We start from the raw sequence: 14,189 nt of genomic DNA on the forward strand, positions 1-14,189 counted from the left end.
CGTTGTATTGCAGCACAGTGGGAGGTATCTTCTGGCCTTGTTGCTGCTGTTGCAGTATTGCTGTTGGGCCTTTGGAGTTGCGTCGTCTTCTCGGAGTGCAGAGGACAAATTCGCAGTTTCTAACACCGGCGGTGCAGGCGCTGTCTCAGCATTCGTCAAGCTGATTTCTTTCTTCTTGGGAGTACCATGAATCCCTCGCTGTCGCCAGAGACTAGCAGCGCAACACTCATTGTGGCCACTTCTCTTTTCCTCTTGGAGTCGATGGGAAGACGCTCCGCCTCCATAGAGTCCTACACCCTAATCGGAAACCTCTCTTAGTTTACTGACGGTTGCCGTTTCGTCATACCTGGAGCGCCCGATGAGGCCGCCGACGAAGAAAACTCCGCCGGACGACGATCAGCTGACTCAGGTGCGGCCGGCTCGGTGGCCGTTTATAAAGTCACTTCTTACAAGGGGAGGACGCGACGGTGGAATCATGTATTTGCTTCAAACTTTGTACGACTTTGGTAGGCCATTAAAACAACATAGTGTGCAAGTAGTGAGGTGCACCAATCCGAGAAAATCTCATAAGAAGTTTTATGCGTCTGTCATGTGCCTTATGTATCTGTGCGTAGGTGACGGACGTTGGAGTCCATTGGTGGTCAAGTGACCAGAGTTCGACCTTCGGAAGACGGATGTGTATGAGGCGACGATTCGTCTCCCGTTCACACTTAATTATTAATCTATTTCTTTCATCACTGGCCATATTATTTAATTTCTGTGTCATTTGAGAGATAATATAATGTAAAAAAATATGTATTTGCGTAAAGTATTTGCATGAAGTTTTAATTTATGTTTTCCATGTCTACGACAAATACCATCCTGCGACGTGTGATGTCGAGAGCACATCCGTCGAGTAACTGTACATTACTCTTGTAGTCTGACACATTACTATACTTCTGATTGTAAATGACGTCATTCGCATAATTATTTATCGAAGTTTGACTTGGGCTTTCCAAACCTATCCCTTGTTCAAATAATGGTTCAAATGGCTCTGAGCACTATGGGACTTAACTTCTGAGGTCATCAGTCCCCTAGAACTTGGAACTACTTAAACCTAACTAAGCTAAGGACATCACACACATCCATGCCCGAGGCAGGATTCTAACCTGCGACCGTAGCGGTCGCGCGGTTCCAAACTGTAGCGCCTAGAACCGCTCGGCCACTCCGGCCGGCTATCCCTTGTCCTTGTAAAAACGTTCAAATGTGTGTGAAATCTTATGGGACTTAACTGCTAAGGTTATTAGTCCCTAAGCTTACACACTACTTAAACTAAATTATCCTAAGGACAAACACATACAACCATGCCCGAGGGAGGACTCGAACCTCCACCGGGACCAACTGCACAGTCCGCAGCGCCTTGGACCGCTCGGCCAGTCCAGTGCGGCTTGTCCTTGTAAATTGAATTACAAATAGCAAATAGTCAAATAACTCACGAAATTCACTACAAGTTCGTCATAATGCACGTGCGCTTTTTTCGTTGTATTACATATCAGATGTCATATAAATGAAATAATGTGACCAGTGATGAAAGAAATATAGATTAAAAAGCAAACGGAAGCAGAATTCGAACCTTCGCCTCCTCCATGACCTTCTTGCCACGCGGGAAAGCTACCCGCTTGACCACAGTGACTTGTGTCTATTGATATCTTGGCACAAATACATCTGTGACATAATAGACGCGTAAAACTTCTGTTGCCGTTTCCTCAGAATTGCCAGAGTAATGCACCTTACTACTTGCACATTATGTTGTTTTAATGATCCGCTAAAAGTGTACAGAGTTTGAAGTAAATTCGTGATCTCAACGTCGTGGCCTTCTATCGTTAGTTTCCCATGTAGCCGACTTAAGTGACCGGTGGTCACGTGGCGCACTTACCCCGCTTGTGACCGGGCCGATAAGCCTGTGATGTTGATAGTCCCCGTCATTGATGTGTCTTCATCCATCGATTGCAAAGATGTCAAGAAACTCCAAATTGGTCTGTTTGTAAATGAACTGGTAAAGTCATCACTGTTTCCTCTGTGTGGCAGCATCAGATTGCACAGGGTTTCTTGTGTTTTCATGCCCCACGTGGTCCAATTGGATCTAATATGCTGTAATAAAAGCAGTTAGTTTCTGAATAATCCTGTTCACTAGCGATCACATGGTCTCAATCCCATGATACTGACAGGCTTTCCTCCATTTGCGTTTTAGTGGACAAGCATATCATGTCTGTCTTTTACCTTTCCGTCTAATTTATTGCAAAAAATAAATCCACTAACAACAACAGTCTGCTGAGTAAAAGGAAATATCTCTTCTTGTAGTTCCATGAGGACACTCTCCCGTGGACACGGCTAAGTAGAAGTAAGCTCACCCGCTGCCTGCAGGCACCTATCTCCTCTTACCAGTACTGACTTTCTCACGTTTTGCGAGATAGTCGGGCTATCTGCAGCGACAGATTGTCGCTAGCACAGCTGCGCCACAGCTGAAAGCATTCAGTTCTGAAACTCAGATTTACAGAAGAGTACAACTTCATACAAGATTTCCTTATGTCTCAATGTTTTTACTTTGTCATTAACTGGTTTCTAAACGGGTTTGTGGTAGCTTCAGAAAATATTTTGGAAGATCATAAATTCACATTCATTTGACGACACAACTCTTAATTTTAAGCGAAGATGTAACTTCAGTAATAAACGAATCTGTATACAGAATTCTTGGACTTCTTTTCGCGTCAGTTCTGGGTAAGACCTCGAGCTTTCGACGCTTACCACCATCGCCTTCGTCAGGAGCAAACGACTGTCTAAACTGCTGGTGTTGTGGCCTTATGTAGCCCACAGATGACTTCTGATTGGTCGGTAATTACGCAGTGCTATCGCAGACGGTGTCAACGTCTGTGCTGGCCATCGCTCCCATCGTATCGTGAACATAGCGACAAATACCAGATGTAGAAATATGAAACCGGAATTTGGTTGCAATAATTACAAGTCTGTTGTTTGAAATTAATAAACAATATTTTATTCAGAATAATCTCCATTGCTACTTATACATTTCTCCCGACTCTCCGGAAGGCTATGAATGTCACGCCATAAAAACGGTTCTCCTTTTGAAGCGGACCAGTCAGCGAGCCATTTTCGTACATTTTCATACGAATTGAAGCAATTTTTAGCGAGAGCGTGTCCCAGTGATGCAAATAGACGATAATTGGACGGAGCCAAATCTGAAGAACCATATTCCGGTCGTTTTTCACGTAATGATCGATTTAAATCGATCATTTGCTATTGGTAACGATCGGTGTTAACGTTTTCACCAGGTTTTAGCACCTCATACTAGATGACACCCTTCTGATCCCACCAAACACAGAGCAGTGTCTTCTCTCCAATGCGATTTGGTCTTGCAGTGGATGCCGATGGTTTGCCTGGATTCACCCATGATTTACGGCGCTTAGTATTTTCAAAATATATCCATTTTTCATCACCTGTCACTATTCGATGGAGAAACGACCTTCTTTTGTATCTGTCGAGAAGCATTTCGCAAGTGGTCGTTCGATTTGCTTGCTGTCTTTCACTCAATTCATGCGGAACCTATTTTCCCACTTTCTGCACCTTTCCCTATTTCGTTGGACATAGCGCCGCAGAAAGGTGAAATACATTCGGTGGCTCATCAGGTAAATTTGCAGCATTTCACGTTTCCTTTCTTTCGCGAACATTGATGTCGTATCACGTGAACCATAGGCATTCTTTCGGAGCACGTGCTTCAGGTAGTTAATTTCGGAAGCCAAGTGGTTCTCGTCAGAAACGGAAACAAGTGGTGCTGCATCTCTCATAAGACGGCGCAAAGGATGTAAGACTTACCATCAGTCGCATTTTAGCCTCTTGAAGTAGTCTGGTCTACCGGAGGACGTCATCAAAAATCTTAGAGCACGAACTCCTAGACCTCGCAGGCTCTAAGGATTATCTGAAGTCCACAAGGCAAGTATTTCGTTGAGGCCAATCGGTGGCGCTCTTGGTCCTCCTACCTACAGGCTGGTCAAATATTTAAGTAAATTGATCACTCTGATAGCTGTCCACTGTGAACATCAGATCAGAAACTCTCAGGCGTTCATTGAGAAATTAGATTAGAGTTAGCCTAAACGATATTTTAGTCTGCGTGGATGTAGTCTAACTATATACAAAAGGTCCTGTGGAGGACACATTGAATCTGTTGGCAGAGCATTTTCCTCCTGAAGCAATAAAGTTGTTCCAATATATTATGAGAGCCACGTACTTCTTGTATGATGGAAAATTTTACGAAATGACTGACGCAATGGCTATGGGTTCTCCGTTGTCTCCAGAGTTGGGTAACTTTTTAATGGTACATTTTGACGGACGTGCATTGAATTTAACTTCCTTTCGTCCATCTTCATTTTATCCTTATGTTGATGACATGTATAGTCTGGCCACATAGCCACTCGGCCGAACGCTAAGTACTTCCTTGAACATATGAACAGTATTTACCCAAGCATCTGGTTCAATATCGAGACGGAGAAAGAAGAAATGTTGCCATTTTCGGATGTTTTGGTACGACGTAAGTCGGGTGGGTGTCTCGACAATTCAGCGCACTGCATACCGACGCACACTGATTTATATCGCATATATTTTCGTCCTCCAGTGCAGAAGAGAGCGATTTTAAATACACTGGTACACAGAGCAAACACTGTTCCTGACGGGGACCACTTGGATTCCGAAGTTAACCATCTGAAGTATGTGTCCCGAAGGTTGAAAATTCTCGTGATGAGCCACCGATTGTATTCCTTCTTTTCTGCGGCACTACGCCCAACAAAGTAGGTAGAGTCCAGAGAAGACAAGATATTAAATCGCCCAACAAAGTAGGTAGAGTCCAGAGAAGACAAGATATTAAATCTATTTTCCACCCTCCTAAGAAGATAAAGGAGATACTACGCCCTGTTAAAGGACAGTCTCGGCCTCTAGATCACTGACATTTATGACGTCCGTTGCGAGTGTGGAAGAAATTACATCGATCAGTCCATTCACACTGTTTTCTACTGCTGTTTAGGACATTAACAGCATATTAAAAATAGAGAACTGGAGAAATCCTCAGTTGCTAAGCACAGCCTCACAAACAAGCACAAAATTCTGTTTGACGAAACAATAGTTTTGTACCCGTTTCCTACATACCGAGATTCTGTAATAAAAGAGGCTCTAGAAATACGAATGTGCGAGAAGAACTTCAAGCGCGACAGCGGATACAGTCTTAGCGAGTTCTCGATGCAGAGAAGAGGCAGATATATTCGCTGGTGCCACCAGCGCAGACGTTTACACCATCTGCGACAGCATTACGTAATCACCGACGAATCAGAAGTCGTCTATGGGCTATATAAGGCCACAACGGTAGCAGTTTACACAGTCATTGGCTCCTGACGAGGACAATGGAGGTAATCATCGAAAGCTCGAGGCTGCACCCTGAACTGACGGAGCAAGAAATCCAAGAATTTTTTATACCACATTGCGTCTCAACAAATGTATCTCTAAAATATTGTAATTATTAATTCCATTTGATGATAATTCAATTCTGGATCGAGGGAAAAATCTAGGCATCGAAACCAGAGTTCCACGATACGGCAACTGTCGAAGAACATTCAACAGGTTCCTCGGAGAGTTTTGCCTGAGATCGAGACTACGTAATTAGGGTACCAGAAGTTCCGTACTTGTTGGTTTCTAAAATTTCTTTAGGAGAACCACAGTACTTAACGGATGACTTCATCTCTGGACTCTTTTTCGTTAAGGTGCGGAAGGAGACTGCCCACTGAACAGAATCGTTATTCGAGACAAGACATGGGTTTCCTGTGCAAACGCGGAGACAAACCAGCATCACTATAGCGGAGACATACAGCCGCACACACACACACACACACACACACATATATATATATATATATATATATATATATATATATGTATATGTATATAAAGTATTTAATTTTGACTGTAATTTGATTTTGTGTGTGTTTCGAATGCGGACGAGCAGTATGGAATAGACAGTATAGAGGTAATTATAATTTTTACTGGTTTTAACTGTAATTAATTCAAAAATTAGACATTTTTGCCACGGTGACCTTTTCCATTGTTAGAGGACCCTTCGTGGAAAGTCTGAAACCTCTTTCGAGCATGAATACACAAGTGAGGCCCCAGAGCAGCGGTTGTGGTCGTTAAAAGAAGCAAATGTTGGCAACCTAATCTAACTGAGCCACCGAGGGCTGGGCAGATGAGGACAGTTAGTTTGGATTTGAAAATTAGAGCCTTCCGCGCTTTCGACCGTCCACAGCAGGACTCTGCGTCATTGGGGTCAGTGTTCCTCTGCCGTCGAGACATGTTTTCGTGGCTGGTACAGTCAGTCTGCACACCACATGGCACTGCCATTAACTGCCTTCTACACTCGGAAAAAAAGTTAATGATCACGTTGCTTGCAAGCTACGCCAGTCAGATCAACCGCCAACTCGTAGTTATTACGATAGTATCCGGGCCACCGAAGCCTCGCTGTCGCCGCGTTCTGCTGCCGTGATCGTTATTAGACGGTATCTCTTTTGGTCACTCCCAATTACATGTGTTATTTCTTCATTTTGTATGTGTGCTCTTACTACGTTTTTTTCGTGATCGGACAAGCGTAATCTTCAGGTCAAGTAATAATTACGTCATATGTGATCGCTTTTCATCTATTTCAGTGCCTTTCTATTCGGTTTAATCGTGTTATTAATGTTTTTGTGGAATTTTTATCAAAATACATCATATCTGAGTCTGTAGTCACTCTTATTTAAGTAGAGTTTGTGCTATTCAATTCCGTCCTCAACCTATCATCACGCTTCGTGTACTGTACTGTGACCATGAAGACAACACCGAATAACGCCTGTAGTAGGAGATGAATTCGACGCTTTAGGATAGATCGTGACAGGGAGCTCGTTCCAAGCAACACAGCCGGGAACCCGGTTTGACCTTCTTACATTGCCTCGCAGCGCTTTGACTCTGATAAGATGCTCTGCCGGAACGGCTGCAGTCACTGGCGTAGAGCTGTACGCAGAATCAATTTTCAACTCAACAGATATAAAAGCTTACATCTGAACGCTGATTAAGTGGAGAAGCAAGGCAAATGTGTAGGTTACAATAGTTTTCTCATAAATTTGGTTTACTAGTTTCTCCGTGTTGCGAGGGTGCTGATTACGCAACTATATCTTCAATTAATGATATGCCGCTCCAATTGCTAATAAGAACATTATTAAGTCCTCGACTCTATTCGGCCCTTACATTAGGTCATTCTTAAGAGGCCTGCAACTGCCGCTGTAGATGTATAAAATGATATACAAATATTCCACATAACAGGAGATGAAAAACAAGGCTTCCATATCTACATTTTAAGCACAGGAAGAATTTTTAACTTGCATTGTGCTGTAGAGAACCAACGGCAAACGACAAAAAACAAAATTAGGAATCAGGTGGTTTTAAGAAGTTACGTGCCCGTGGCATCGTGAGAACAATAGGCGTGCGTGATTAGACTCGATCCAGTCACAATAATATGACCACCGCCTATGTCCGACGTCAGCGTGCAGTAACTACTCAGACGGCAGGTGTCAGCAGTAGCTGTGCGGGTAATACAAAGCGTGTCGTAGGAACGTGGAAAACGGTGCAGTCGTTTTCGTATTGCAGAAAGGGAGCGATTTATCTGACGTCCAAAAGGGCATAATCATTGGATTTTAGGCCAAGGATGAAAGCGTTTCAGAATCGCTAAGTTTGTTGATTACGGCCGGCCGGGGTGGCCGAGCGGTTCTAGACGCTACAGTCTGGAACCGCGCGACCGCTACGGTCGCAGGTTCGAATCCTGCCTCGGGCATGGATGCGTCTGATGTCCTTAGGTTAGTTAGGTTTAAGTAGTTCTAAGTTCTAGGGGACTGATGACCTTAGAAGTTAAGTCCCATAGTGCTCAGAGCCATTTGATCCATTTTTTGTTGTTGATTGTTTTGCGTGCCACCGTGGTTAAAGTATACTGTGCATGGCAAAAAGGCGCAAAACGGGTACCACAGGCCATACATAGATGACAGGGGTGACCGGCGGCTCCGGAGGTGTGCACGGGCGAACAGACGTGCAACTATCAAACTACTGACGGCCCCTGTGAACCAAGGGGCCACTAACAGTGCCTCCTCAACGACCGTTCAGAGAACGTGGCTGCGTATGGGCGTCCGCTGCAGGTACCAACTTCATGCAAACCATGCTGACTGCTGTTCATCAGCTGCGACGGCTGGAATTTGCACGCCAGTACCGCGATGTAAGTCCACTGGGAGCAGCAGGTGACCTTTTCAGATGACTTAAGCTTTATGCTCCAACGGACTGAAAGCAAACACCGTGCAACAATCGTCGGTAGGGTTCATGCTGGAAGAGGGAGCGTTATGGTCTGGGGAATGTCTTGGTGACGTCCCCTGAATGTTTTCGTCAATCTAGAGGGTACAATAGATCAGCACACGTACGCATCTATCCTTAGCGACCACGTCGACTCCTGCCTGCAGTCTATTTTTCCTCAGCACGATGGCATCTGCAAACAGGACAGTGCGACATGTGGCACAGCTCGCACTGTACCTGCGTGGTTCGAAGAGCGCCAGGATGAGTTTACCGTACTGTCCTGGCCACCGAACTCCCCGGGTTGAAACCCAATCGAGAATCTGTGGGACCACCTCTTTCGGGTTGTTCGCGTCGTGGATCCTCAACCGAAAGACATAGCGCAGCTGGCCACAGCTGTCGGTACCTTCCTGGACCTCACTGACTCTGCTCCTGCACGTCTCGCAGTGGTCTGCTCCGAAAAAGGAAGTTATTCAGGCTTTTGACAGGTGCCCGCATTAATGTTACTCGACTGAGGAAAAAATGTACAGGTCGACACATTAAAAGTATTATCATGATTTAAGAAGATGATGATGATGTTTCGTTTGTGGGGCGCTCAACTGTGCGGTCATCAGCGCCCGTACAAAGTCCCAGTTGTTCCACAGTCCAATTTTGTACTCAGTCCAGCCTATTCACTGTCACGAATGATGATGATGATGACGATGATGATGATGATGATGATGATGATGAAATGATGAGGATAACACAACCACCCAGTCCCCGGGATGAGGAAATCACCAACCCGGCAGGGAATCGAACCCGGGACCCTGTGGATCCAGAGGCAGCAATGCATGGTTTAAGAAGAGTTATTTTCTGACGTGTTCCAGAATTCCAAGTTCTGTGCTTTAACAATAAAAGGCTAAAAGTGTTTTTTTTAGATTAACCAAGAATTTCAAATAATTGCGGTGGACAGTCCATCCAAGTGGAGTGTAAAGTTACGTCCTCTGGCGAGCAAAAGTTAAATCACAATTAACTGAAGCGGCGTTTCATTACTTAAATTTCTTTTAACTATTCCATTATGTTATACTACTGGCAATTAAAATTGCTACACGAAGAAGAAATGCAGATGGTAAACGGGTATTCATTGAACAAATATATTATACTAGAACTGACATGTGATTACATTGTCACGCAATTTGGGTGCATAGATCCTGAGAAATCAGTACCCAGAACAACCACCTCTGGCCGTAATAACGGCCTTGATACGCCTGGGCATTGAGTCAAACAGAGCTTGGATGGCGTGTACAGGTACAGCTGCCCATGGAACTTCAACACGATACCACAGTTCATCAAGAGTAGTGACTGGCGTATTGTGACGAGCCAGTTGCTCGGCCACCATTGACCAGACGTTTACAATTGGTGAGAGATGTGGAGAATATGCTGGCCAGGGCAGCAATCGAAGATTTTCTGTATCCAGAAAGGCCCGTACAAGACCTGCAACACGCGGTCGTGCATTATCCTGCTGAAATGTAGGGTTTCGCATGGATCGAATGAAGGTTGGAGCCACGGGTCGTAACACATCCGAAATGTAACGTCCACTGTTCAAAGTGCCGTCAATGCGAACAAGAGGTGACCGAGATGTGCAACCAATGGCACCCAATACCACACGCCGGGTGATATGCCAGTATGGCGATGACGAATACAAGCGTCCAAAGTGCGTTCACCGCGATGTCGCCAAACACGGATGCGACCATTATGGTGCTGTAAACAGAGCCTGGATTCATCCGAAAAAATGAAGTTTTGCCATTCGTGCACCCAGGTTCGTCGTTGAGTACACCATCGCAGGCATTCCTGTCTGTGATGCAGCGTCAAGGGTAACAGCAGCCATGGTCTCCGAGCTGATAGTCCATGCTGCTGCAAACGTCGTTGAACTGTTCGTGCAGGTGGTTGTTGTCTTGCAAACGTCCCCATTTGTTGACTCAGGGATCGAGACGTGGCTGCACGATCCGTTACAGCCATGCGGATAAGATGCTTGTCATCTCGACTGCTAGTGATACGAGGCCGTTGGGATCCAGCACGGCGTTCCGTATTACCCTCCTGAACCCACCGATTCCATATTCTGCTAACAGTCACTAGATCTCGGCCAACGCGAGCAGCAATGTCGCGATACGATAAACCGCAATCGCGATAGGTTACAATCCGACCTTTATCAAAGTCGGAAACGTGATGGTACGCATTTCTCCTCCTTACACGAGGCATCACAACAACGTTTCACCAGGCAACGCCGGTCAACTTCTGTTTGTGTATGAGAAATCGGTTGGATAATTTCCTCATGTCAGCACGTTGTAGGTGTCGCCACCGGCGGCAACCTTGTGTAAATGCTCTGAAAAGCTAATCATTTGCATATCACAGCATCTTCTTCCTGTCGGTTAAATTTCGTGTCTGTAGCACGTCATCTTCGTGGTGTAGCAATTTTAATGGCCAGCAGTGTATTTATAAGACAACAGAGGATACTTCCCAGACAGCCTTCGAATCCTCGTGGGCAGTTGGCTACCGAGTGCTGCCAGTTTGGAACACTGTGCGCAGGGTAAGCGTGCGGCTGGGCGAGTTCGACGTGGACTCTGAGTTCGACTGCTTCGAGCCGGACGTGAACGGGACGCGGGTGTGCGCCGACCCGCCGCTCGACGTGGAGCCGGAGCGCCTCCTGCCGCACCCCGGCTACCGCGGCCAGGACAACAGCTACCAGAACGACATCGGGCTCATCCGGCTCAACCAGGAGGTCATGTACACAAGTAAGTATGCCCCTGCAACAGCGGCACTCGGCCGTTCAGGCAACACCACACATGGAGCTGGAGCAGGGTACATCAGTTGGTCATTAGTTGGACAAAATACACTCTTCTTCTTCTTTCCCTTGTGCCTTTGTTCAATGTTTTCGCAGGGTCGGCATGGTTATGGTCGGATTTGGCAGGGTTAATTTAAGGGGTGGCCGGATGCCCTTCCTGTCGCCAATTGGCCAAAATACACTGCCTGATAAAAAAGCAAACCACCCAGAAGTCATGGTCGGGTGCCAATGTAATTTAATACACGAGCACACCATCGTCGGGTATGTAAATGACTAAGACTTAAAATTCTCGGTGACTGGTAGAACAGCCACCAGAGCGCATTAGTGTCCTTCGTGTGTAGTACTGTTACCACACCTGGTAGGGTATATAAGGGACGTGAACAGCGTCAGATAATGAGTTATTACTGTGAGGGACACGGAGAAGCCCCGTACACATGTGAGACATCTTTATCAGCAGCTCATTGTAGGTTTTCGTTTGACGGCTGGCCGAACCGTACAGAAACCATATTTGCGGGTTATTTGGGTGTAACAGTGGCCCGATGTTGGGCTGCATGAGAAACGAGAGCAAGTAAACTGGTCATCAAGGTTCCAGTCGAGCATGCCTGACCACCACAAGGGAGGATCATCGCAAAGTGCACCAGGCATATCGTAAACCCTTTACATCGGCGCCTGCCATCCGGCAACAACTGAAGAAACCCCCGCAACTTCCTTTGTCATCCTGAGACTAGCAGCAGCCGGATTAAGGAATCGCCGTCCCACGCACAGGCTGTCGCTAACACCACAACGCAAACATCTGCGTTTGAAGTGGTGTTGTGAACGGGAAGCTTTGAGTATTGATGAATGACGCTGCATTGAGTTCAGCGATTAATATGTGGTTCTGTACTACCCGCGGTGACCATTGTTGGCGTGTGAGGGGGCGATCTGGGAAGAGGTCTCATCCTTCAGGTTATTCGGAGAGCCGCAACGGCGTTATACTTGGCGTTACGGTGTGGGGAACCGTCGGGTATGATTTCAAATCATGGCTGATGGTGATTTCTTCCTCCTCTGTGGCCTCTCCTTTTCCATGGCTTCCTTTACCTCGTATAACCAGGCAACTTTCGGTCTTCCTCTTCTCTTTCTTACCTGAGGAGGGTACATCGAGGTCTTATTTGGTCATCCGACATCTGTCATTTGCATTGCATGTTCATACCTGGCGAGCTGCCGTTCTTCTGTCCTATCTGCAATGTTATTTTTATTCTTAGTCGTTTGCCTAGTCGTTGCATTTGTTATGTGGTCACGCCCGGATATTGTACACGATCTTCTGACATAGTCCATTTCTACAACTCTTAGTTTGCTTTTATTTTTTCCAATACGCTCCCACCACTTCCCGTAAGTTGTTATAGGTTCTACAGTATTTATTTAGAGCATCTTCTTTACTCTCAAACTTATCTTAGAGGACCACAGCAGACGGTTTACCTTCTAGATTGCTGTTTTTCCATTCACTACTCGTTACTGTATTACAAAATTATTTTTCGTCTTCCGATTTGTTGCTAGCCAAATATTTAAACGTTTTACGTGCCTTAACGTGTTGGCCATTTACTGTTTTAATTCCTACATTTTCTCCCCTGCATCGGTATTCAATCTTTTGAAAATTTAGTTTCAGTCCCCACTATTTAAACAATGTAAGAGAAAAGCAGCACCCTGCTTCAGTCCCTTTCTGATTTTGAAAAGCATTGCCGAAATTGGTTTCCCCACTTAGATTACACGCTCTGTAAACTTCTGTAGTTTGCATATAGTTCTAACATGTCTTTCAAAGCCCAATCCCCTCAGGGCTTCAGCCGGCCGGAGTGGCCGTGCGTTTCTAGGCGCTACAGTCTGGAGCCGAGCGACCGATACGGTCGTAGGTTCGAATCCTGCCTCGGGCATGGATGTGTGTGATGTCCTTAGGTTAGTTAGGTTTAATTAGTTCTAAGTTCTAGGTGACTGATGACCTCAGAAGTTGAGTCACATAGTGCTCAGAGCCATTTGAACCATTTGAACCTCAGGGCTTCAAACAGTTTCTTCAGCGGCACTGCGTCATATGGCTTCTCCAGACCTTTGAAAGCTAAATGGCTGCTAGAATTCCTTTGCAGTCTCTTTGCCATTAGTTGTCTTAAAGCAAAAATGTTGTCATTACTGTCGCCACTCAAATTCGTTTTTACGCCGGGCTATCTAAACTGCTAGCAAATAAGCCTGCACTACGAAAATTTAAAGGAAAAGCTGTTTTTTAACACTGCTTCTTATAATCCTAAAATACGTAGACCGTACTTATTTGGTATGGGTTTATTGGGCTTAATTTTACAGTGCACAGCTGACATGAACGAAACATTCGTCTCTCATACCCTGCGCTCCACGCGTCATGCTCCCAGTGGCTCCGGGCCAGACGCAAGGCTCTTCATTTCCTAACTGAAAAAGTATTTACGCACGCACCTTATCATAGAAACGCACAATTCAGACTGTTTACCCCTTTCGGTGAACCATGGCGGAGAGTCGCAGTTATTTAGGAGGTCATATCGACATCACAAGTTGATAATGCAGTCTACATCTACATCTACATTTATACTCCGCAAGCCACCCAACGGTGCGTGGCGGAGGGCACTTTACGTGCCACTGTCATTACCTCCCTTTTCTGTTCCAGTCGCGTATGGTTCGCGGGAAGAACGACTGTCTGAAAGCCTCCGTGCGCGCTCGAATCTCTCTAATTTTACATTCGTGATCTCCTCGGGAGGTATACGTAGGGGGAAGCAATATGTTCGATACCTCATCCAGAAACGCACCCTCTCGAAACCCGGCGAGCAAGCTACACCGCCATGCAGAGCGCCTCTCTTGCAGAGTCTGCCACTTGAGTTTGCTAAACATCTCCGTAACGCTATCGCGGTTACCAAATAACCCTGTGACGAAACGCGCCGCTCTTCTTGGGATCTTCTCTATCTCCTCCGTCAACCCGATCTGGTAC

General features: G+C 45.7%; 1 protein-coding gene across 1 annotated transcript in view; it reads left to right on the plus strand.

Annotated features, from left to right (window-relative positions):
- Positions 1 to 14,189, plus strand: part of LOC126481119 (CLIP domain-containing serine protease HP8-like) — a 90,501-nt gene that overhangs the window by 47,421 nt on the left and 28,891 nt on the right. The window contains exon 5 of the mRNA XM_050104696.1: positions 10,960 to 11,165. Within this exon, the coding sequence (XP_049960653.1) occupies positions 10,960 to 11,165 (206 nt within the window). The remainder of the gene's footprint in view (positions 1 to 10,959; positions 11,166 to 14,189) is intronic.

This window comes from Schistocerca serialis, chromosome 1 (assembly GCF_023864345.2).
Source record: "Schistocerca serialis cubense isolate TAMUIC-IGC-003099 chromosome 1, iqSchSeri2.2, whole genome shotgun sequence".
Classification (NCBI taxonomy): Eukaryota; Metazoa; Arthropoda; class Insecta; order Orthoptera; family Acrididae; genus Schistocerca; species Schistocerca serialis.